We start from the raw sequence: 26,640 nt of genomic DNA on the forward strand, positions 1-26,640 counted from the left end.
AAAATAAAGTGGGAAGAAAAAGTAGGCAGGATAGTAGGTTGAAATTACTCAAAATTCAGCAAGTGCATATGCAATAAAGCCGTTCCCAAATACAATTATATTGAAAAGCTTACTTCAAGGTGTATATAATGGAAAAGCATATATGAGCAATCTCTCTGGAGGATTCCCTGCAGGGATGAACGAACAGACTAAATACTCAACTAGTTTGATGATGGCTACCAAAATCCTAGATGTAAAATTAAAGCTACAATTGTCAAGATGCTCACAAATATTCCACCCAGAAGAACCCTATCAACTAGACCCCAATGGTTCATGCATCCTCGGTCACGTTCTTCCTTTTCCTTGGATCCCCATGCAATTCCATTCTCTATCCTTTTCTGTCCGTGGTTCTTCCGCCTCCTTAGTAGCCATTTGAATAGGTTTTGATTTTCTGGCAACATGTCCTTCCTTGAAACAGAGCCTTCCTCCATACTAATTTTTCCTTCACAGCTTTGTGGTTCACAAGCACAAGGTTCTGCCTCCCTTGAACACGCACAAATTTCACCTGGGACAGAGCAGGGAGAACATTTGCCCAGACTGAACTTTTCCTCATTCAAAGATATATTATCATTTACTTGGTTGAGAGTCTCAATCAGTTCTCCGAAAACCGACCACCTTCCCACAGATGTTATTTTCACAATAGCTGACGTTCCCATCAGGCTTCGTGGTGCAACCACAAGCACCTGCATATATCCCTTCGTATGGCCAACCTAGGGCAATAGAGGAACATCAGTTAGAAAAAAAAAAAAGGCCAGAGCATGCTCTCATGTACATAAACTGCATTCCAGAGCATAAAAGATAACAGGATAGAGCTGTCACTCCATCCTCAACATCCCTACAACTCCTCTAGCTCATTGCCACCTCGAAACCAGAAGGATAATTGAGGAGATTCTTAACGTGGCCTTCTCTATTTCAAAGCATTTGTATGGGACATGTCTAAAGACAACGTGATGATATTGAAGGCATCTTATTTTTCAAAGTTGTTCACCTTAAGAAAGAAATTGAACATTAAAACAAGCATATTTGGCAGCTTGCTAATCCCCCTTATCTATTTATATATCTGTGTGTATGGACTGGCTCACTTATAAATATGAAAACACCCTTAAAACATTTTTTAAGTGGATAAATTAATAGAAAGCCTAGTTATTTTCCTAAAGAAATATTGCTTTGAATCCATCATAATCCCAAATGTATTAGGCTCCGTCCTAGATGTATCTAGAATGTGTCCAATTTTCCAAATTTTGAATTGGGGAGACATATGGCACATATTCAACATGAATCAAATATCCATGTTCAGCACATACTGGACATGTGCGCTTGAACAGCAGGACAGCTGAGAGCATTCATCTTGTCCTTCAGCCAATAAGCTAGGGCCTAACCCCTAAGCCTAAGACCTCAGCACCATAGAACAAGGCATATGAATTTATCTAACAGCTCAGCAACATTCATACACAATCTTACCAGGTGAATTCCATCAGTTGCAATTTCACTTATCCATATTCTTTCCACTCTGCCTTCCATTCCATTATATGGTGTAAAAGCTTCAAAAATAGAAGTCAATTCACGACTCCGTTTCTTCACTACAGCACTTGGGACCTTTTTCATCCTGGCCGCAGGTGTCCCTGGATTCAAGAAGCATACAGAAAACCAAGATTTAACTACAAGCAGTATATGATTACAAACTAGTTTCAATATTACAGTTTAACATCCAATGGCTGAATTGTTGTCTAATTCATTCAAGACTTGTAATGTTTTTATACACTAAAATTCAGATCTCTCATGAAAACCAAACATATATGAGTGTACTCAAACATAGTACTGTCTAGACATCAAATACCAAAAAAATATGTGAAACAAACTGACCCCTGTAACATTGTGCATGCATGCATAACAACTCAGATCCTTTTGGAAGTTCACTGTGTGCAACTTTAATTCTTAGATCAAATTTAAAATTTTGATGACCGACTGTTTTGGGACTTGGTTGATAGAGGAGTTAACTTAGACTCTTAGTATTGAGGTGTCAAGATGGCAATATGTAACTGCGGCAACAACAGTGTTGCAATAATAGTGTGGTAGGATGGGTGAGATATTTAGATAAAGGAGGGAGTGGCAGCTAAGGAAGCCTACTTGAGAGTGTTAGTTGTGACAGGCCCACAGAGGAGCTCCCTTCCAAGCCACTGACTACCTTGGTCTAGTGAGTCATAAAGAGCTCTCCAGATTGTCTTTCAAAGACTTGCTACTTAAGTTTTAAAATACCTTAGCTTAAAATATCCTTGGGGTTTCTCTGCAAAGGCTCTAGAGCCTCTCTCTAAAATTTGGCAAGATTTTCACAAACATTCCTAAAGAAAGTCTCTCCTCTCTTAAATAGGGCAGACTAATTTAATGGAAGGGTGCTTGCGTTTTTTTTAAGGATTAATATTTACCATACATGAAGCAATATCCCTCATAGATCCTAGCCAATTAATCAATGCCTAACATATGTTAAGATTAGGAAATAAGATTTAAGATATCTCACAATATGAGTCTCCCATGATTCTCCTAAAAACATATTATGAGTAAGAACAACTCTCCCTCTAACCAAGGAACCCAGCTAACAAACTATCCTACCTTCAGATAGGGCATCAGTGTTGCAAAACCTAGACCAACTCCACCAAAGTAGCATACCTTAAGAACCACAACTCAGCCACAGATTTAGGAAAGCTTTGATCGTGTGCATATAAATAAAAGATATTGCCTCAAAAGCAATTCACTCTCTAATACAAAATCCTATGCACATGGGTTTTACAAGATGTTATGCTGAAATGTGTCCTAGAAGAACTAAGGAGGCCCAATACTCTTCCTATGAAGTTTTATCGTGACAACAAAGCAGGTATTAGTATTGCACACAACCAGTACAAATGACAAGACAAAACACATCAAAATTAATAAGCATTTCATAAAAGAGAAACTTGAGGCTGATGCTATATGTTTGTCGTTTGTTTGTACAACACAACATCCTAACCAAGGGACTCCTAAGGTGTAACTTCGAGTTTTGTATCAACATGTTGGGAATGATAGATATATGCACCAACTTGAGGAGTGTCAAAGATTTAGGAGTTAGTTAAGAATTGGAGATTTAGGACTTAGGAAATAAATTTGAATTCCTATTTTGTAGGGATAAGATCTAGTTGTTATTTTTCTGATTATTCTGTTTCATCAAATCCGGTTAGTTCAGGGTTTGTTAGGGTGTTAGGTTGTTGAGTTTTTATGCGATATTCTTTCCCTATTTATTTGTAATTTCTCAATTCTCAGAATAAATTAATTCCAATTCTCAAAAGCTCACAGGTTCATTTTGCTAAAATTGCTAAAGACATTAAAAAATTTTAGATTTATAAACTGGAAATTTGGTTTGAAATTTAGGGGAGATTAGTAAGTAAAATTGTTTTTGGAATAATCTCATTCAATTTATATATATATATATATATATATATATATAAGCAAAAACAAAGAAATATTAATAGCACCTAAGTGAAGGGCACACTAATGTACACAAGATGTATATAATAGGCACCATCAAACAAGGAACAAGAAGAGAGAAGAAACAGAAAAAAAGCTCCCTTTGTTTACTTGAAGCTAAGCCAATCAACATAGCTTATCACAATCAATAAATGATAAACTATGTCCACTCTAACCCAATCAACATAGCTAATCCATTCCAAAAAAAGACTCATAAAACATATTTGAGTGCTTCGTCCGACTATTCAACATCTTCGAAAGACCTTTTGTTTCTTTCCTTCCATAGTGTCCAAAACAGGCATGAGGGGGTGACCTTCCAAGACTTTTTCTGTTTCATTCTCACAAAAGATCCATGTCAACTCAATAAGGTTCCTCTTATTGTGGAGTGCAACAACTAAGCCACTCCAAATAAAGAAAAAACCAATTGACATAGGAAACTTGCTTTGGAGCAATTAAGAAGCATGCAATCAGTTGATTCTTCCTCAACTTTGCACATTAAGCATCCATTTGGTATTATCCATCCCCTTCTTTTGAGCTAATCAATTATTAAAATCATTCCGCATGCAACTTCCAAAGCAAAAAACCCACCTTTGTAGGAGTCCAGGGATTCCATACTATACTTGGGGAAAAATGCTCCCTTCTAGCCAAAGCTAGGAAATTGAGAATTTGCCACCTTTGGATTCCTTCCAACCCATTCTATCCTCTTCATCCCTCTGATTGTGCTTTATTGCAATCTCGATAAAGAGGCCACCACAACTTCAAGTTCCAATCATGGAGTTGCCTTAAGAAGCAGGGAATCCAACAACCATCCTTCCCTGCTTCTATACCTTGCTACCCACGAATCTTTTGCAATGACCATAGAGAATAAAGTCAAGAAAGACTCTTCCAAAGATAGGTCTCCAAACCATCTATCTTTTCAAAATTTAATCCTTCTTCCATTGCCAACAACAAAGTGAAATTTGTTTATAAAGCCCTTCACATACGTGGAATACTCTCAATCAATTAGTCAGTTTGTTTGTTAGAGTAAATTCTTTGAATACAGGAAATGATTTTTGATACCTAAAACATCAACTAAAACCTCTATTAATAACATTTATAAGTCTTTTTGTATAATCCAATTAAACATTCTGTTTTCTTCCAAATACTTGATAGTGGTTATTAAATGATTTCAAAGCTTCAAAATATGTTAAACTCTAGTGTTAATTGATTATAGATAGGTTTGACTATTGGGTTTAGCATTTAAATTAGGTTTGAATTGCATTAGAGGATTGCACGAGTTTTAAGGCTATTTTTAGCCAAAATTGGTGTTATTGTTCAGTTGGTCAGCTAATTCAGTGAATGGACTGACTAGTGTATTTTGGCATCTCTGGCTAGTTTTTGATTTTGTGGATCTACAAACTCAATAGCAGGTGTTGAACAATTCATTGAAATAGCTGCTATGGCTTTGGCCGAACTGGTTTCTCTTCAGGTCAAACAACCATGTGTTGATTAATGGGTTTGTGTTTTTCAAAACTTGTGTGCTTAGGTTTAGGCCTTAGGACTTTAGGATTGATCTTATGCAATTTTGGGAGATTAGGATATCTAATTATGATATTAATCATGAATAACTTAGAACCTTGAGTCATTAATCATTTCTTATCATATGATTAGCTTCAGTTTAAACTTTGAAGGCTTGAGAATTGTTATTTTCTTATTTGAAAAATTATAGAATTGATTTAAGTTGGAATATGGAAAATGTTTTCTTTCTACTTATTAATGTGTTGAATGATTCCATCTGAGCATATTCATTTACATGCAAAAACTTGTTTCAACTGCTTTTATATGATCATGAAAATGGGTCTACAAACTAGGCTATGGAAATCTAATGATCTCTGGATTAGAAACCACTACATCCCGACTGCCAAGGGGTTAAGTGTTCGTCTTGGCACCACTGTATCATACGTGCATTTAAATATGAGCATACTGGTTTTGATCCCATTGGGCAAGGGATTGAGGCCCTGTTTGTCTTGCTGTTCATCTTAATAGACTTCAGATGTTCTAATATCATTTATTTTTTAAGTCCTATTTTTAGATATTTTGTTCGAATACAAAAAAATAAAAAAATTTACACTTTTATTTGAAATTTGAAGTTGGAATAATATTTCCATGTTTATTTCTATCAGATTTTAGATAAATTCAGACATTTAGACTTCAGACCAAGTAAGAAAGGCCATCATCTACTAGCTACTTTTTAAACAGGTATTTGACAAGTGATTTGGATCCAAGTGAACAAGGTGGCATTAATTTGCTGATCCTTATACATCCTTTGGAATTTCAATATGTATTAGTGTAGAGTAAGAGAAGAGCATGATCCGAAAATGCATTGGCATATCTATACTTAGGACATATTTTGTGGTTAGTATTAAACCATGATCATCTAGTATGAAACTTGGATCTATTTTATTCAATATAGAATACTTCTATAGAGTACATATCCATTGTTGAACCCCACATCAGCTTAAAACTTTCTTGGCTTTTAGCTCTCATTTTTTACAAATTTTATGCCCCATGAGGATGAGGGATGTTGCTGAGTCTGTGTAGCATCAGAGAAGCATATCAAGTTGCAAAGTTGGCCTCATTTTCCCTTGGCTTTAACCAGTTATCTTAGAGTTTATTTGTGGAGAGACTATACGTTCTAGCAGACTATTGTTCTTTTACATTAAGATTGTTCATAGTGGGTTGGAAGCTGTAGTTTTGCATGCTCCTACAGAGATATTTGTGATATGTACCTATCAAACAAAAAAATTATTTGTGATGTGAAAATTATGTTTAGTTACGTTACAGCTATTTCCACTATGTATTACTTCAGTATTGGAGCTTTGATCAATATTGCAGGTCAAACATTTTAGATTGATTAGTTTGATATAGTACTTCATACTCATCCTGACTTGGGCTATGGCAGTCATGGCCTATGATTGGATTTGATCCATGACAATTAGTCAAAGCAAATTACCAGAACAAAAAAAGCTAGAATGTGCACAATTTAATCTTTGCATCACAACCAAGTGGACCGATAGAAACTAATAATGTTAAATGAGGTAAGCAGTAGCATACCAGGCCGAGGATAGAATTGAGAAATATGAACTTGGGGGAACCTATACTCCTGTATGAGGCTGACTGTTTGAGCAAATTCTTCATCTGTTTCACCTGAGAAACAGCATCAATAAGTGTTATTGTAACCATATGCTCCCACCAACAAATGCTGTATTACGGTTAATGTCCAAACAAATTTGCAAAACAAAACTTTTGAAAGATTCAAACAAGCCCAGAATGATTAAAGCCATTTATTTTTCTCTCTTACATTCATTGATTTTACCAGATGGCCAACCAGTTTTCCTCCTGCAAGCATTGTTGTTTTTCAATCACAACCAAAGATACAAAATTTCTTCAATCTTTTCTTACTTATGGCATTGTCCCTATTCCTTCCCCAATTCTAGCTGAGACAGTTTACATTTAAACAATTTTGAACTTGCTAACTATACCATAAGCACAACTTTGATTAAAGTTAAACACATTAGAAATTTAGAAAAATAATGCAGAAGGATTAGAACGGCAATGAGGTGGCATTCAAGTCAGTAATACTAACCAGGAAAACCGCATATTATATCAGTTGCAATCTGCATTCCTGGAACAAGTTCAGTCAAGGTGTCTACCACAGTCCTGAACTCAGTTACAGTATACTCTCGATTCATAGCCTGAGACAATAACAGCATATGTTATAATAATTAATCATCATTTAAACTGAAAATTTTCTTTCTATCACATTTGTAAGTTGAATCTTGGAGGAGAAAAGGTAGAGATAATTATCAAAAACCCCTCAAAAAGCTCTTCATAAAAAAATTCAGAAAATATATTTGTTTCTCCAGAACAACCATAAAATGACATTTTCAATCCTAAAAACCGCATTTGCCAACTGCAACAGGGTTTCATAAGAAAGAAAAAGTGGTAGAAAATAATGACTTTTTAACACCAGCACGTCAACAACATTCTCTCACATATTTCCTTCCATGTTTGTCCAGCTGATGAGTAGCAACACCAGCACATGTCCCAACTGTAAAGGTGATGATTCAAGAAAGGCAGCCAAATAGGGCCTCCTACATCTTTTGCAATCTCTTAGGTTTATCTCCAAGAATAGGCACTGTTAGGATTTAGAGTTGGCATATTCCATTAAAAAGTTGGTTAAAATTGCATCATAATAGGTTAATTTGATCAGTTCATGCTATGAAGACAAGCCTTGCATGCATTTTTCTATCAACTTTTTCAGGCGTTCTCGACATATAATTTCTGGCAGGCTTAGTGATCCAGCAATCAAATGGAATGGGCAGTTTAGTAACAGTCCACCAAGTTCTATTAGTACCTTAATTAATATAGAGGCTTGGATTTCACATGAGCTCAGCAACATGTTTGAGAAATTGCTGCTCAATTAATAAAAAGTCATAAAGCCCAAGTTCATTGTATCCCAGCTAAATTTCATGAGACACATTGTGCTATTAACCCACATATCTTGTTTATGCTCATGAATTTGATTGCCTACTTAAGGACTCGGTGTTAAAATTTGAAAGAATTCCAACTTTTGAAGAATGTTTAGTTGCTAATGGAGTTGGTTCGTGTGCACCATGGATATGATTTACAATATCTTTGGGATTGTGACCAAAGTTGACTGAGAGTTGAAGATTGAAGTCAGGTGATCAGGGTTATTGACTTTTTGCTCCTTTATGTGAAAGTATTTTCTCAGTGTTTTCCATGTTTACTCGTGCTATATGTATTTTCCTTGCATCTATCAATTCCTCCTGGAGTTTGGACATATATATATATTCTTCCCGCTGATTTGAACCCAGAATCAATAACTTAAAATCATTTCCACACCACATAACCTAATCTCAGAAGCTCATGGTAATCTGCATCTATGAATAATAACTACGATTTTAGTTTGTTTAACCCCTTGAGACTGGGGCATCATGAAAGTATAAAGAATAAATCATTACCTCCCTTCTAAAATTTTTTATATTCTTGCTACTTGAATATAACATCAATGGAAAAACAAAAATGGAAAATATCATAGTTTTGGGATTATCCAATCTATAGGGATCATCAAACCAGAGGCCCATTTCATTAAAAATATCCTCTATGTTTCAGTTACCTAAAAGACAAAAAGGACAATACCATAGCTTCTATTTGTTGGTCTATATTTTATAGTCTTCAATTATAGCTCAAAGGAAGAAGCATTTTCTCTAAGGAATCGTGCTCTATTAGGAAGATGGCTATAGAGGTTTCCAAGGGAAAGTTTTGCCATGTGGCATAAGGTTATTCTAAGTATTTATAGGACACATACTAATGGGTGGGATGCCAACACTATAAACAGATGGCCACATCGTTACCCATGGAAGACCATCACACTGTCTTTTAGGATTTTACTAGGTATACTTGGATTGTGGTGGGAGATGGGAAGCCAATCCAATTTTAGGAAGACTTGTGGTGAGGGGATCAACCTTTGAGTTCTCAACTCCCAAGTCTATTCAAAATTGTCACAACTAAAAACCTTTTTATTTCCTCAATGCTTAGGTCTACTTCTTTCTCTTGGAGCTTTAACTTTTGTTGTAAACCTTTTTGATTTTGAGATAGAAGATCAAAAGAGACTAATGTCGTCTCTTACACGCTTACACTTATCTCCTTCCAATCCAGATGCGAGAGCTTAGTCTTTATCCTCTTTAGGCATATTTATAGTAAAATCTTTCTTTTTAGCCTTGTCCAATCTTTTTGTTCCGGTTCCATTCTTCCCTACCAATTTTGTTTAGAAATCTCAAGTCCCTTTTTAGGTCAAATCCTTTGCTTAGTTAGTGGCACACAAGAAGGTAAATACCAATGACATACTACAATTAAGATCCTATAAAGCCCTCAATCCTGATGTTTGTATGTTATGTATGAAGCATAGAGAATTGGTAGATCATCTTTTTTTACATTGTTCATTGACTTTGGGGTTGTGGCACAAATTATTTAGATTGGCTAAGTTGGACTAGGTTCCTCCTAGGAGTATTTGTCACATGGTAACCATCTCATTTAAGGGTTTGCGAAGCTCTAATAGAGGTTTGGTACCATGGTATTTTGCTTGTCCTACTTTGATTTGGGTTGCATGGGGAAAGAAATGTTTGAATGTTTTACAAGGTGAGGACTTCAGAGGATATTTGGGATACCATCTATTTTCTCGCTTCGTTTTGGGCCTCTTGCACTTCAACTTTTAAGGGCATTTCCCTTAATGTGGTTCAACTTGATTGGTTTTCGATGTGTAGGTCCAAAGTTATGGGGCTAGCTAGGAGAGGTCGCAATTTTATTATCCACATGGTTTTTGGTATGCCATATGTGTTTAGGTTTATTTAGACCCTATTTGGTAACTGTTTTTAAAAACAGTTTTTGATAATAGTTTTTGAAAACTATTCTCCAATGTTTTGTAGAATAAATACCTATTTGCGAACTTGAAATGTTTTGAACCTGTTTTAGGAACTTGAAATATTTTTAACTTGTTTTCTATGTTTTTATATATTTTAAAAATAATTTTTATATGTAGAGTTTTCTTTTTAATCATTCTCTATAGTTCTATAATTATTTTTTAAAACAACCGTCAGAAAACAAGTGAAAACAAATTAAAGATATTCTTTGAAAACACCTTGTTTTATATTTTTAAGAACAGAAAACTATTTCTATTTTCTAGTTACCAAACATGTTTTCCTGTTTTTTTGTTCAGGAGAACAGAAAACTTTTTTCGAAAACAATTACCAAACAAGCCCTTAGTATTTTGGAGGTTCTAATTTATTTTTGGGAGGATTTGTCATCCTTCTATTGTAACCTTTAAATTTGATATATGATATAGTTGTTTCTCATCAAAAAGAAAAAAGAAGAAGAAGAAGAAGAAGTTAGTCCATATTTTCCATTCCTCAAATAAAGCTCAAAGGAAGAAGCATTTTCTTCACAAGAAGAAGAAGAAAAATAAGAAAGGAAAGGTTACTCAATGGCAGTTCACAAATATTATTTGATGGGATATATGTGTGGGTGTGAATTATAGGTCTCCCACTAAAACATTGCATTTGCAGGTTTCTTAAATTGAAGATTCTCTCTTTAATGGGGTTTTGCTACTTTTCCCAAATAAATATTATAACTAGGAATAAGCAATGTTGCATTTTTTCATTAGAAAAAAAATGGTAATTGTTTTACTTTTTGTACTTACACTCAAGATGGCATCACTCCCAGATTGGACTGGTACATGAAGAAAGGAGTATACACACGGGTGACGCAAAACAACTGCCATCTCTTTCAAGTGCTCCAGAATATAAGGAGGATTAGTCATTCCAATGCGAAGCATTGTGCCCCCATCAGGGGGAAGTTCAGAAACAATAGCATTCAACAAAATTGGAAGAGTAACCCCAATGTCACGACCTGCAGCATTTCAAGACTTCAAAATCATTCAATGAACTCAGAGATATAGACTGAATTTCTTCTTCTTTTTTCCCCCATTTTTCATCAATCTGGTAACTGAGAACTCTATTGAGGAGAAATAACTATCTAGCCCAAGTACATTGAATAATAATAAGAATTTACAATATACAGATAACCTAACTACTTGAAAAAGAAAACAAAGATAATTACAAAGAAAGGAAAACAATCCCCACAAATCAGTTCTACAAATTAGCCTATTCATAATTAGGAAATTAACTTAGTTGACTCCACAAAATACAGAAAGTATAGAAAAGGAAACAAACAGGAAAAGAAAACTTGAAATGATTAACTAGAGCTAAGGAGTCCTTTCTTCCTTTAGTAAGTTGGTTCAACAAATAGGCGGTCCCTCGGCTTGGTTGGTAAGGTGTGGAACTGAATGACTGGTTTCCTGCTCCCTAGGATGACATGGGAAGCAAACTGAGTTCAGCATGCTAGGGGAATAGTTTCACACTGAAGGTATGTAGAACACACAACACTTGGCATGCACTTGATGACAGCATGTGGTGGCACAACACTTGGCAAAAATTCAAGTTTTCCTTTTTTTTCTTGGATTTATTGGAAAAATCATTATGCTAGTTCAAAAATCTCTATTCTCTCCTCTTGCTAGTGTGAAATTGGCTTAAATGCTCTTTAAGGGGTGTAGGAGAGGGTTGGGGAAGTGTGGTGTTCAAAGGACAATGTGGGGGCATTGACTAGGTTGGCTTTTTAATCCTCAGGCACACCCAGGGGCACCCTTACAACATGGGCATGAGACTCAGTTTGCTTGGCTTAAGGGCATAATGCCTTATGCAACAGAATTGTATGCCATGAGTGCAATACCATGACATGGTGCACATGAGACAGGGCTGAAACAATGTGGGAAATAAAAGCATCAATGCGGGTGACAAGGCTTGTGCGTATTGGTGCATGGCACTTTGACCCTCAACACATGCAAGGCTTGGCAAGGTTGCATGGGCAATGGACTAATACAATCATGGGCATTAAAGCATGGAAGCAAGGAAGACATGGAGATGGCATGGCCTCATGGGAACTGACATGATGGATTCGACATGTCGGTGCATTAAAGCATCGGGTTGGAAGTACATATATTGGCTGAGCAATGTCAAGACATTGGCTAGTCAATATGAAGCCACAGGCTGAGGCAACACAAGGATGTGGGCTAAGGCAATAAAAAAGCTATGGATTGAGGCAACATAAGTGTGAGTGAGGTAGCACAAGTGTGTGGGCTGAGACAGCACTAGACTATGGGTTGAGACTATGAAAGGCATGTGCTAAAGCCATGCAAGACAATGTGGGTTGATACAAGTGCACTACCATGGGCCGAATGTGCAAGCAAGTCATGGGTTGACTAACATGAGGTTAACATACAACACGGGTTAAAGGCATGACACAAGGCTATTTGGCATGCACATGCAAGGGAGGGGGATGGGTCACTCCATGAAAAGAGACAACCCCTGGCGGCCAATTGACTCGAACAAAGCATTATTCGGCACAACACTAAAGTGGGGACTCATTTAGATTCATAAAACCAGGCTAAGGGTAGGTACTTGGCAATTGCCTAGTTATGGGGGTTTACATAACTACTCCAACTCCTACAACTAGCAGAGAGGGTTGTTAGATTGCCTTGTTTGAATTTAAAAAAGTTGTTTGCATGCAAATGGAGAGTTACATGTATGGGAATGTAACTTCTGATTATTATTCGATGTGAGAAATTATCCACTCTTCTCAAAACATCTTCACATCAATATGAAAATTATTAACAGGTGTTTGAGATCATTTTCAAACAAGGATTTCATGGGAACATCAACTCTTCAAATTAACAAGTACAAAAGAAACAGAAACTCAATTACAGAGATCATAATTGAATACCATATGCTCCAGTATCTTCACTACTCAACCATATCTCCTTCACTCCATCAGCTATAACTGTTCTTACACGCCCTACCTGCAGTGTTGAAATTTTAACTGGCAAATAGATACCAAAATACTATATTTTATATATCAAAGGTCTATGTCACTAGTACTTTTTTTTTTTGATAAGTAGTCTATGTCACCAGTACTTACAAGGCTGTCAACAGTGTAGCTTCCTAAATGACCACGAGCATGCTTTGTCTTGCAATAAGTGCAAGCACCTAAACAACCAACATTAATTGGAAGAATCTCAACAAACTTGTTCTTTCTCACCTGTTGGAATATTTAAGTTAAATTCATCTTAAGAAAAAATAAAATAAAATTCCATCTTTAAACTAGTTGCCAATCCATTGTACTTGGAAAAACCACTAATGTATTGATGGCACCTAAAAGAATCCATGCAAAACCTAGAGATATGGCAATAACACAAAATAGGATTTGCACCTTTGGGAGGTCGAGTGCTGGCAGCGTCTTGCGGTTCAAAAGTCGCACCTCATGACCTTTTAAAGTCTCTTCTACAACCTCAACCACACGGTCAATTTGCTGGACTCCAACTATACTGACTCCTTCTAGCTCTTTCAAGTCTCTACTTCCTTGAGGAACACACCCTGCCACTACCAGAGGCTTTTTTGAACTTCTACCTTTAGTTATTAGGGTGTCCATAGCAGACTGACTTGGGGACTTAACTGTGCACCTGTATCATGCAATATGAATCAAATGCAGATAATACCAAGCCAAATTAGCAATCAATGCTAGAACTTGCAAAACCTTCAGCTTGTGTTAAATTGAATAAAGCCTAGGCCGTTTTCCATCTAGGCTTAAAAAACTGAAAGTCATATAGTCAAACAAATAAGATAACTGAAAGTGATGACTAAAATGTGTATTCAACAATTAAACTATCGTTAAGTGTCAGTTGTTTGAGACTTGTGCTCAAGTTCAACAAGTGTCAATTTTGACATTCTTTTTTTCTCCACAAGAAAAATATCATGTGAACAACAAAGTTGGCACATGCCATTAAATTAAAATTACAAAAACTTCTCTGAAAATAACTTGAAGAAGAAGCATAATATTTAAAATGAACTAATATTAAATCTCAATAATTATAAAAACATTCTTTTTAAACTAAGAAGTCGAGAATTTGCATTGGAAATGAACGGAAAAGTGGTGGAACATGCAAAACCACATTTATATACTATCTCCCAAAGGGAAGTTTGCTTTGCTCATTCCCCAGATAGGGAATCCATCCTCAGCCCTCAGACTTGAAGTCCTTGGCTAGTTTCATTATGCCTCAAGTTGCCTAAGGAAGGATTAAAGGCACCAACCACATGCTTTAACCATTGTGGCACCATTACTCTCCAAGAGAACGTCAAGGAGAATGCGTTCTTGAGTTAACAGGCTGATTTATGACCAGCCTTCTATTAGAGGAAGGTTTGGAACCCTTGAAAGCCACAAATCCTTGCCTGTGAAGCAAGCTTTGAGAGCTTGTGACAAGCTTACCGGTGTCATCTCAAGAGTTTCTATACAGAGCCTTTCTCTTCTTCCCTCAAAGAAATTTGTTCTATCCCTTTGAATGGTACTTGATTTATAAAGAATGAATCTTTTAGTTAGAAGTTATATGATTCTCTCTCTCTCTTTTGATCTTTTTTTTCAAGAACTAATTGGTGACTATATGGTTATCATTTTCATTAGCATCTTGTTGTACTATTTATTTTTCATTATTGATGATTTATAAAGAATGAGTCTTTTCATCCGAGTACCTACACCCAAGGTTGATGATTTATTGATATATCCTTTTTATTTTTTTATTTTTTTGATAGGAAACGACAAAGGAATATATTGAGATATATCCTTTTTATTATTGATGATTTATAAAGAATAAGTCTTGTTGTACTATTCATTTTTCATTAGTGTCGTATCCAAGTGCCTGCACCCAAGGTTGATATCCTTTTCATCCGAATCCCCATGTCCTAAGATTTTGGGATGCAAAGGATTTGATACCTATACACATATCCACACCTGACACCCATACCTGAAATCCCATGTAACATAGATTTAACCATATAGTATATAAAATTCATTATAATTCTACATGTTACAATTGCCAGCTGAAGAACTGCTAGCAATGTTGTCCATGATGTACACATGATTGAAGCAACATTTTGAACCAATAAATAAATAAACAAAGAATCAAGCCTAACTACTCTTTTCTACAAATATTCGGACATAGAAAGATAATTTAATGGAAAGTGTTTAAAAGAATAATAGGGCAAAAGATCTTAAGTACTAGAATAGGGATAGATCCTCACGTGTTTATCAGCCACAAGTCTGCCTCCTCAGGATTGTCACTTAATACATAACCAAATGCTGCAAGCTGACCTGCCATATATTCACTGTCGCTCTGAACAGTGATAAAATGCAAGTAAAACAGTTACCAAGAGAAAAGATGACAAGCCAAAGGTTTTATGAATCTCTGATGACCTGTAAATTCTAGCAACTTATTAATCAATTTTACGAAGATATAATTAAAGTTCAATAAAAAGTAAAGTCTTTTTTGTCTTAAATCTAAATAAATCTTAATATAATTTAAATCCAAATAGTACTTTAGTGTTAAGTATTAAGTTTTTTAATTTTTTATTTATTTTTTTGGACTTGAAGTCCTAAAGCAAGTTGCATTAAGACTTAAATCATTTTTAAAATTGCTTGTTTTTTAGTTGATCACTTTTTCTAAGACAATTTTGTCTTAATGGAAAAAATAAATTTTTTTTACTTTTATCTTAAATCCTAAAGCAACTTGCTTTAAGACCTAAGTTAAAAAAACAAACAACCCTTTAACACTTCTAATTAAGGAATTAACCTTTCAGACTTGTAAAAAACCTATCATAGCAGGTTTTTTCCCCAAGTTGGAAATCAGCTTTAGTACACCACATTGATATCATAATATGAAAAAAGTAACATGTAACTCAGGAATCTAATTTAAGGAAGATTGATAAAAATATCAGCCAAACACCCAAAAATGATTAAGAATTTGAAAACCTTGCACACTTTCTAATTTCTCGATATTGAAATGAAGTCTTGAAATTCCCCATAAAAGAGGTGCCTCAAAAAGTGGGCCGTAGCCCTAGTACAAAGAAGCATGGAAGAAGCACCAAACAACATAAAAAGAAAAGGAACAACTACAGAATAAAGCAATTCTTAACCTCTACCAAGCAATCTATGACTGCCGAGACTGACAAACAAAAATGAGATTTGATTATAATATCTTCCAAAGCCAACTCAAAGCTTCCAGATCTTTCAAAATTCCTCCAGTTCTGCTTTTTCCACACACCAAATTAGCACAAATAGATTGTCCGACTTTTTTGTGAGGAAGAGGTGCCTTAGAACAAAAGCCGCACTTGGTGAGATGGGCTATTGTTCAGTTAGACAAACAGCAAGGGGGCTTGGGCATTAGAGATTTAACCATCCTCAATGAGGCTCTCTTAGGCAAGTGGTCTTGGAGATTTGCAAGTGAATGGGACACTCTCTAAAAACAGGTGATTGTGGGCAAGTATGGACAAGTTGAGGGGGGTTGGTGTTCTAAAGTTGTTGGGGAAGGACATGGTGTGGGGGTGTGGAAGGCTATCTGAGGCAGATGGGAGATGTTCAAAACAAGAACTGAGTTTACAATTGGGTTTAGGAATAGGGTGAAGTTCTAGAAGGACAAGTGGTGTGGGGATTCATCCTTGAGAGAGTCCTTTCCTAAGCTTTATTCCATAGCCTCCTCTAAAGATGCTTGGGTGAGTGACCTTTGGGAGGATGGTGGTTGGAGTCCTAGGTTTACTAGGCAACTGCATGATTGGGAACTAGAGAAGGTGTAGGCCTTCTTGGGGAGATTGTCAACACACCCTTTGTCTGTGGAGACGGATGATGCCATGGTATGGTTGCCTACAAAGGATGGTGCTTTCTTTGTTAAGTCCTACTCTCCTTGGCTGATAGGAGAGTGGAACCATTCCCCCATGGTATTGTTTGGAATTCTTAGGTGCCCTCGAGAATTAGCTTATTTGCTTGGGAAGCAACTTAGAGCAAGATTTTGACTTTGGATCAACTCAAAAAGAGGGGTTGGAGGATTCCTAATAGATGTTACTTGTGTAAGGAAGAAGAAGAAAGTAGTGACCATATTCTCATCCATTGTTCGAAAGCTCGTTTGTTGTGGCAGTTGATCTTTGCACTTTTTGGCATTCAGTGGGTGTTGAGTTATTCAGTTAGAGAGGTCCTTCTGAGTTGGCACGGGTCCTTTGTGGGTAAAAAGAGGAAGAAGGCTTGGAAGGCTACTCTGTTGTATATATTTTGGGCATTATAGCGAGAGCGAAATAGGAGGGCTTTTGACAACTTTGAAAGCACGGATCAAACAATTAAAAAAAAAAAATTGTATCTATTTTTGGATTGGGTTAGATTGTACATTGAGGGCAGATCTTTATCATTGTTAGACTTTGTAGATTGGATAGGCTCACGATAGGATGCGGTAGCAAGTTTTTGTGTCTTCACGCCTTTTTATCCTTTTTTCTTTGTATACGATGTGTATACTTTCTTTCTTTTAATGCAATTCTTATTTACCTATAAAAAAAAGCACCACAACTTAATTAAACAAAAACAAGAAAAAAATAGAGTATCACTACATTTCTCAAAGATTCCCCACATCCAGAAAAAATGTCTCAATCTATGCCAAGGAACAAAAAATTCAATTTGATTTACTTTCAAATAATTATTGAATTATAATCAATTACATTCTTTTATTAATTTTTATTTTTATTTTCAAAAAATAAAAATAGTTCTTTAGCAAGTTATAATTTCAATATGTTTTAATATACAAATTAACAAAATTGGTATTGAATATAAAAAATGTTATGATAATGCTTAATAATTTTCAAGTCTTAATATTATTATAAACCAATCTATTGAACTACCAATTTTCCTAAAAGCTTAAGCTTATAAGATTTTAGCTCAATATGCATATCATACTCCTTAACACCCTCCCTCATGTGTAGCCTCATACCTACACGTAAAGAGATACCATAGAACAGCAAATTGGAGAAGAGAGATACCAAATGAGGAAACAAACATGCAAATTGTGGAGAAGTAGCTCAAGCCCACAACCTCCCGCCAAACCAAGTTTTGATACCATGTTGAATAACCAATTTTCTTGAAAACTTAAACTTACAAGATTTGGACTCAATATGCATATCATGCTCCTTAACACAATCCAAGCACATACTTTTATAACTATTTAATAAATCTCAAATATCGCAAATATTTTTTTATTGATTTATTGAATTTATCTAATTGTAACAATCTTTTTTATAATTTTCATTTCTTTTAGAACTTTTAAAGTTTTTAACTCCCATATTATGCATATTAGCCAATATTGATCCAAGTTGCTGATAACAATTTGCATAGGGATTTACTGAAGCAAAAAATCAATACCACATTGAACCATGAAAGGATCTAGCCAGAGTTTTTGACATCAGAAATTACTTTTTTTACAAGAAAATAAATAGAATGCATTACAAGGTGACTAACGAGAGATAAGGAGAGCAACCCAAGTACACACAAAGTGTACTGGAAGTGCACAAAGTGCAAACACCAAGGCTAAGTTATTTTATCCATAGTTTTTAAAAACTTACAATACATGATACGATACATTTTTTATGGAAATTGATACGTATCACAATCCATATCTTATTTTAAAACATATCTTATGATACATATACGATACATGATACAATACTTGATATTACGATACAACGATATATATATCTTCAATTATTTTTTGGAATTTTTAAAAAAAAATAAATTAAAATTTTTTTTGTTAAAAGAATTTATTGTATTATTTGTCTAAAATATACAAAAAGATTAAAAATTGATCATAAAAATGATAAATAGGTTAAATAATCTTAACATGAAAAGTTGCATTCTTGTTGTCATATTCTATATTAGAAGTCATTATTTTTATAATGAATATTGAAAATTTTTCATTTGAATAGTTTGAATGTTGGCAATGAAAATAATGTTGATTAGTGTCTAAAAATTTTTACTTAACATATTAGTTTTTTTTATTTCTTTTTTTGTGGAAAAGAAATGATGACAAACTTAAAAAGCTAGAATTTTGAAGATGACACAAAGACATACATACATATGTGTGTTTGTATCAATTAACATTCAATGTGTGTATCAAAATATGCCTAGTCAAAATTTGTAACTAAATATTGAAGAAGTTTACCGTTGTGGATTTTTTTTATATATATAGGTTTATTGTTGTGGATTATGTAATGAATCTATATATTAAAGTTCTATTTTGTTAGTTTGAACTTGTCAAAACTTTAACATTCAATGCTTTGATATGATAGATATACTTTAACTCTTTAGATCATACCATCTTCCATAAAATTGGTTATACGTTACTCTATACTCCATACTTTAAATAGAAATACAAACATATACATATTTTTTCTATTTATTTTTCACTTTATAAAAAAACTTATGATATTCAATACAATATGATTCACGTTATAGAAAAACAATACACGATACGTTTTACGAGTTAACAACTATGATATTATCCCTATACTATCTTCAAAATCCAAGAAGGGCATTGAGTGAGAGCCCATAATCCCTCTAGCAATAAAAATAAAGATTTTAGAACAATATTTTTCAGCTCCACACAAGATCACTCTACACCTTCAAAAGATCTTCTATTATGCTTTTTCCAAGTGAACAAAAAATACATAATTGAATCATCCTCCAAATGGTCACGCACTTGGTTCAAACAAAAAAACAATTCCAACTAAGAAGTGTTTCTCTAACTAATTAAGGACACATCTAAGGCACACCAAAAGGAGAAAGGACCATAGACCATGAACCATAGGTTCATTTGCAATGAATGAGATTGAGGGCTACCAAATCCACATCATCCTTGCGAAGACAACACCTATTAGCTAATTCCTAGCCTCTTTTCATGAATTGGTCTAAAATCTCCTAGGTTGATTCCACAAAAAAAAAAAAATTAAAATTTAAAAAAAAAAAAAAAAGTGTCTTAGAAGGCGAGTCTAGAGTTCAAATCAACAAACTTAGCAATAAATAAGAAGGCCCTTTAAAAACTAAGACCCAATAGTATGATTTGATGGAAAATAAACCCTTTCTATCAATCTACTAGAATAGCTTATCCTCCACATCAATTAACATCAAAAAGAGGGTAAAGATTTTTTTTTTTTTATGAGAAATAATAATGTAATCTATTAAATACGGTTTAAAAAGTACAAAAGAATGATGAGAAATCCTCCTAAAAACAAAGAACTAAACAAATGGAACCTCCAAAATGCTAAATAAACCTATACATCGTATGAAAGTACACGAAACAACCTCTCCTTGCTAGCCCACATCTTTGGACCTACACACCAACAACCAATCAAGTAGAACCACATTAAGGAGAACACCCTTAAAAGTTGTGGTGCAAGAGGCCCAAAAGGAAGAAAGGAAATGAATGGTATCCCAAAGAACTTCAAAATTCCTCACCTTATCCTCAAAAATCCTAACATTTCTTCCCACCACACAACCCAAATGAAAGCCAAACAAGTAGTTTGTCATAGTACCAAGCCTCTAATAAAGCATCCCAATCTCTTACATGCAATGGTCATCATGTCACAAATACTCCTAGGAGGAACCCAATCCAACTTAGCCAATCTAAATAATTTGTGACACAGCCCCAAAGTCAATGAACAATATAAAAAAAGATGATCTACCGATTCTCCACACTCCATACACAACATACAAACATCAAGATTGAAGGCTTTGTAGGATCTTCTTAGTTGTAGCAAGTCATTGACGTTTACCTTTTTATATGACACTAACCAAGCAAAGTACTTAACCTTAAGAGGAGTTTGAGATTTTTCAAACAAAATTGGTAGAAAGGAAATGAACTGGATCAAAATGATTAGACAAGGCTACAAAGAAAGACTTTACTGTAAATAAACTTGAAGAAGACAAAGACTAAGCTCTCGCATCTAGAACAGATGGAGACAAGTGCAAACAAGTAAGAGAGGAAATTAGTCTTTCTAGATCTTCTATCTATTGGGATAAAGCCTTAGAAAACATAAAATAGTTTTAGATTCATTAATAAATTTATTTATTTATGCTTCTTGTTCTCTTTACCATCCCATTTTGCATTGATTGATTATCTAAGCATACACGTCCATTTTGTTTGCATTGTACATGACTTGGATACATTAAAAGTTATATAAAGGACACAAGTCATGGGTTCCTTGTAAAATGATTAATTGTTCACAATCGGTTCAAGGATTTAGGCGATCCAGTAGATACTGTAGTGCATCACCTCTTAATTGAAATGATGGCTTGTTTTGGCCGTCGGGATAGGTTTCTCACTATCAATGCACAAGTGTGCATAGTTACACATTAAACAAAACCTACAATGAATCATGACGTAAGGTTATTTGTTGTCTCAATCTTGAGAGGATATTGAGTCTATGTCAAAATTAACAACAAACATTGACCTATGGGTGAAACCCTAAGATGATCATATATCCTTATGGATTTGGTCACTATTGATGAAGGTGGATGACAATAAGTATTCTCAATAAAGGCACCATGATATCTCATGGGAGCGAAACAATACATCCCCTTGGGTAATCCAAAGAACATGTGATCTAGAAGACTATAATCATAGCATTTCCTTCAATGAAAACTTGACATATGCTCCTTGGAGATAGAGTATGTCAACTGATCACATAATAGGTGAATCTATAACTCAAGGATTAAAAAGGTGGTCTTAATAGGTGATAACACTAATTTATTAAATTACGGACACCAATTTATAAGGAGTCTCCCTGCAGTGGATGGTAGGTTACGAACTCAAGCTTCGTCTCATTATTATTTTCATAGGTTACTGAAGTGTAGTTGATTCTCTATAGTGGGATGTTGAATCAACTTCAAAATTGGATTCTGAGGAAGCCAGTACTATCCTATGGGTCCTAGTGGTCCCTGCTCAAGCTCATATACCTTGATGACATAGTTTATGAGAGTTGGATAAGCTCTAGGTTCACTTATGTGCATAAAGACGTTTTTGATAATCATGTAAGATTGCCCAGGGATTAGTAAACGATATATCTAAATTGAGTTAATTGATTAATTAAACAATCATATTGGGTTAATTAATTAATTAAGACCAATTTTTTGGGCTAGATTAAGTGCGTTAGGCCCCTAATGAGCTCAAGTCACTTAAACCTAGTGGGAAACCCCATATATACCCCATTAAGAGTTACAATTTCCGGTAGGTTGGCTTTCACTATCCAAAGAGTAAGGCTAAAAGAGCTTTAGCCTCCACCCTCCCAAACACCCCACCATTCGAGTGCCAAGGTTTGAGGTCAAGTCATCAAGCGAAAGGTTGTGGGTATACGAGCCTTCCAGCGATTTTAAATTTGATCTTCTCTTAACGACTTTGATTTGGGAACATCTAAATCAAAGGTAAAGTTTCTAAAGCACTTAATCTAGGTCCTTTAATGTTAAAAAGTGTATTTTTGCTTCTATCATATAGGATCTAAAAGCCTTAGGGAGTTATCATGCACCTAACCTAGTCCTAAGATAAGGAACAGAGAGATCCAGGATCCCCTACACTATCTCAAAATCAAAAGCTTACAACAAAAGTTAAAGTTCCAAGAAAAATGATAAGAAGACCTAAGAATTAATGTGATAGCAAGGTTTTCAACTATGACAATTCTGAATAAACCTGAGAATTGAGAATCCAAAGGTTGATCCCTTTATCACAAGTGCTCCCAAAAACAAATTCTCGTCCCATCTCCCACCACAAATTGAATGTACCTAGTAAAATCCTGAAAGACCTATGCAATAGCTTTCCATGGACAACGATGTTACCACCTGACTATAGTGTTGGCATCCCACCCATTAGTATGTGCCCCATAAATGCTTTAAATAACCAGATGTCACAAAGCAAAACCTTCCCTAGGAAACCTCCATGGCAAAAGAGGGTAAAGATCTATAGCAATGATTCCAATCCTCAAAATTCCATGTTTGAAAATTTTCGTCTGCATTTGAGAAACCAACTATTCTCATCACAAATATTTTTCATGATGCTTTAAGGGGTCCTTATTGCACTAAAACTTGACTCTATTGCTGCCATTCCTAAAGAAAAACCTCATCCTATGGAAAATATCAATTCCGCTCTTTCTTATGGCTTTCCAAAGGCTTAAGCCAACTCCACCCCTACCTTCACCAAAGCATCATCCCCCTTCCAAGTCTGCAAACTTCCCACAATTGCCTCACAATTCTTAATACTTCCCACAATCACCTCCCTCGTTTAGTGGAACGCACTTCATTGCTGGCAATAGAACAAGTGTTAAATTTTGGAAAGATAGATGGTGCGGTGACTCATCTTTGAATGTATCTTTTTCATCTTTGTTCTCTTTAACCAATGATAAAGACATTTGGGTGGGTAGCAAAGGTGTGGGATCAAGGAGGAGAAGGGGGTTGGTGGAGCCCCCACTTCTCAAGGCATTTTCATGATTGGAAGATTGAAGGTGTGACAGCCTTGGTACAGATGCTGCAAAAGTGCTCAATTAGGAGTGAGGAGGAGGACAAATTAGGTGGAAGGAATCCAAAAATGGCGTGTCAATTAAATCTTTCTATCACTCTTTAGTTCAAGGAAGAAGTGAGCTTTTCCCCTTCATCATGGTTTGGAATCCTTGGATACCTATGAAGGTGGGATTCTTTGCATGGGAATCAACTTGGGGGATGATCTTAATGATTGATCACCTTAAAAGCATTGAATGGACGATGCCTAATCGTTGCTACATGTGCAAAAATGAGGAAGAATCAATTGATCATCTACTTCTCCATTGCCCCAAAGCTAGTATCCTATGGCAACCAGTTTTCTCTCTTTTTGGTATTGTTTGGGTGATGCATTCCACAATAAGAAAAAATCTTTTAAGTTGGCATGGTGCTTTCATGCAAAAAAACGGAGAAAAAAAAAAAAAGAAATCTTGGAGGTGACCTCTTTGTGATTGTTTTGGACATTGTAGAAGGGAAAAAAGCAAGAGGTCATTAATGTACATAGATGATCATTCTTTGTCCATGATTGACTTTGTTGATTGGCTTAGCTTAATGTAAGAAGAGTGAAGTTGTATTTTGTGTTTCCCTCCTTTTTTAAGCACACCTTTGGTGGGCATCAAATGTATACACCATGTGTACATTGCTATACCTCTTGCTTAGGCATCTTTAATATATTTTCGCTTTTTGCCAATTAAAAGAAGTATATGCTTTTATAACTATTTAATCAGCGTCAAATTTGATAGATATTTTTTATTAATTTGTTAGAGCATATCAAATAGTAGTTATTTTTCTAACAGTTCACATTATTCTTTTTAGAATTTTTAAGTTTTGTAAGTAGCATATTATTCATATTGGTTGATACCAATGTGAAGTGCCAAGACCACCTAGCACTAGGACTTGCCAAAATCAACAACCTATACTGAGACTTTGAACCATAACTGAATCTAGCGCATTTTGAAATTAATCCAATTTGTATTTGACATTAAAAAAAACTTGAATACAATTTTCCATCTAAACATGGATTGCCTTTAATAACAGAAAAGACTCACAGAAGACTCAAACATCACCAGAGGATCCAATATATAACTAGTGGATTATTGGGTTTATGAGTTGGACAAAAAGCTGATTTGCCTTCAATGTTTGATAGCTGATGAGTTAACTGATAATAGGTTGCTTGAGTTCCCAGGGTGCCCATTAAGAAAATGAACAAATTAATTTGCCAATATTGTTTTCTACTGATTAACCTCCTCTCACCAAACTAATAGGATTATTTCTCAAGTACATCCACCAAGGTAAATGCCACCAAAAGAAACTACAAACATGATCAATGGAAAAGCTCTTACAAAGTTCCCTAGTTTTTGAAGTTTTATAGTTCACACATTTTAGAATCAACCCAATTCGTCTTTGGCATCGAAAATTCCTTTAAAGAAAAGAAAAACAAACAAATTTTCCCGTCATATTTTTTGCACACAGCGAACAAAATAGAAATAAGTGCTAAAAGAATGAATACCTATCCAAATTCCACAACTTCTAGGCAAAACCTAAAATGTTCTCAAGAACCCAGTTCCAGATTCGAACTTTAAGCAAATAACTTCCGTTTCAATCCAAACAGAATGAGAATTAGAAGAAAATATAAACAAGGATGAGCACTTGCCTGGTTATGCGAGCACCCAAAAGTCTTCATATAAATTGTCTGCCAAAAAAATTGAACAAATAAAAACTACTATTACTACCCATATCCCAACAAACACACATAGAATTGAAATCATATAAAGCGAGAGAGAGACCTGGGTGCCCGGAATTATATAATCTTGGATATGAGATTTCTTTTCCAGGTTGGGTTTGTTTTTATTCTGCTTGGGCTTAAACCCAACAGAGGCCAACGGTAGTCGAAACCCAGGAGGGGCTCCACCAACTCCATTGCCAACCAGCAAGTCTTCTATGTCTTCCATTCACGCCCAGATCTTTCTCTCCACTCTCCTCTCTCGCACTTCAGCTACAAGCCTACAACTAGGGGTCGTGAGTATGGTGTGTGCAAGCGAGCCAACCCTTAGGGTGAACTTGGGCTCAAGGAGTGGGCTCCCTGGCTAAACCCAAGTTTACTTTCCTCTGGGTTTGACGAATAGGCATGCGATATGAGGGATCTTTTATAGTCGTAGGCTGTTAGAAACCTGTAATTCGTACATAAAAATTTCTTTTAGAGAGACTAGTTCAATGATTTCCATAAAAATTATATTTCACACTATTTTATAAAAAATAAAAAAATTCATTTTCACACAAATTTTTTTGACAAATACATCTCTTAGAAACGATTTAACAATATCAATTTTATCAAATTACGTTCTCAAATGTAAATAATCTAATTAACAAATCATAGAATTATACTTATCAAGCAAGAAATAAAAAATAAAAAATAAAAAACAAATCTCAATAAAAAAAAAACATTTCCTTAAAAATCAAAAAGATTATATAAGCTATTAAATATGAAAATATGAAGTTTGGTAGTAAATCTTCACAAATGCGTTAACACTTAGTGTTTTAAATCAACTAGTGTCACACACTGAAAATCATTATATAAGCAATAGGTTGGTAGCAATGTATGCATTCCTCCATGAATAGTTTGTCAATCTTTCAAAAGAGAGAGATGAATGGTGTAGTATAAGGTACAATCTACCCTTCAACTAATTCTAGGAATTTGATATTCGTAAAACTAAGAGGTGTTGTTTTAGGAAATCCCAAGATAAAGAGAAGGAAGATCGATAAAAACTATCCAACTCAAGAGACCTCTAACTTACAAAAACCCAATCACAACCAAAGATGAAAATATAGATAATTACAAATATATCGATATTTCGATTTTACAGATATATCGGATATATCAACTAATATTTTGACACAAAATATCGATAGATTTAAAATTAATCAGAACATATAAAATGTTTAAAAAAAACCTTTTAAAAATGAAATTAGAAGTATAATATATATTTTAAAGTTGTTTTGTTCACGAAATTGATATATGTAGGATATAATTTATTATATATCATAATAATATTATAT

At 34.9% G+C, this 26,640-nt stretch overlaps 1 protein-coding gene across 1 annotated transcript; it reads right to left on the reverse strand.

Moving 5' to 3' along the window:
• Positions 1-22: 22 nt before the first annotated feature.
• LOC100258899 (uncharacterized) lies at positions 23-25,698 on the reverse strand. The gene is made up of 11 exons (XM_010666788.3): positions 25,371-25,698; positions 25,238-25,276; positions 15,279-15,370; positions 13,417-13,666; positions 13,126-13,245; positions 12,931-13,006; positions 10,793-11,001; positions 7,160-7,268; positions 6,628-6,720; positions 1,501-1,661; positions 23-749 (listed from the first exon to the last, which is right to left on the reverse strand). The coding sequence occupies exons 1-11, from the start codon at positions 25,533-25,535 to the stop codon at positions 216-218; spliced, it is 1,848 nt and encodes a 615-aa protein (XP_010665090.1). The 5' UTR covers positions 25,536-25,698; the 3' UTR covers positions 23-215.
• Positions 25,699-26,640: the final 942 nt, after the last annotated feature.

Source organism: Vitis vinifera, chromosome 18 (genome assembly GCF_030704535.1).
Source record: "Vitis vinifera cultivar Pinot Noir 40024 chromosome 18, ASM3070453v1".
Lineage (NCBI taxonomy): Eukaryota > Viridiplantae > Streptophyta > Magnoliopsida > Vitales > Vitaceae > Vitis > Vitis vinifera.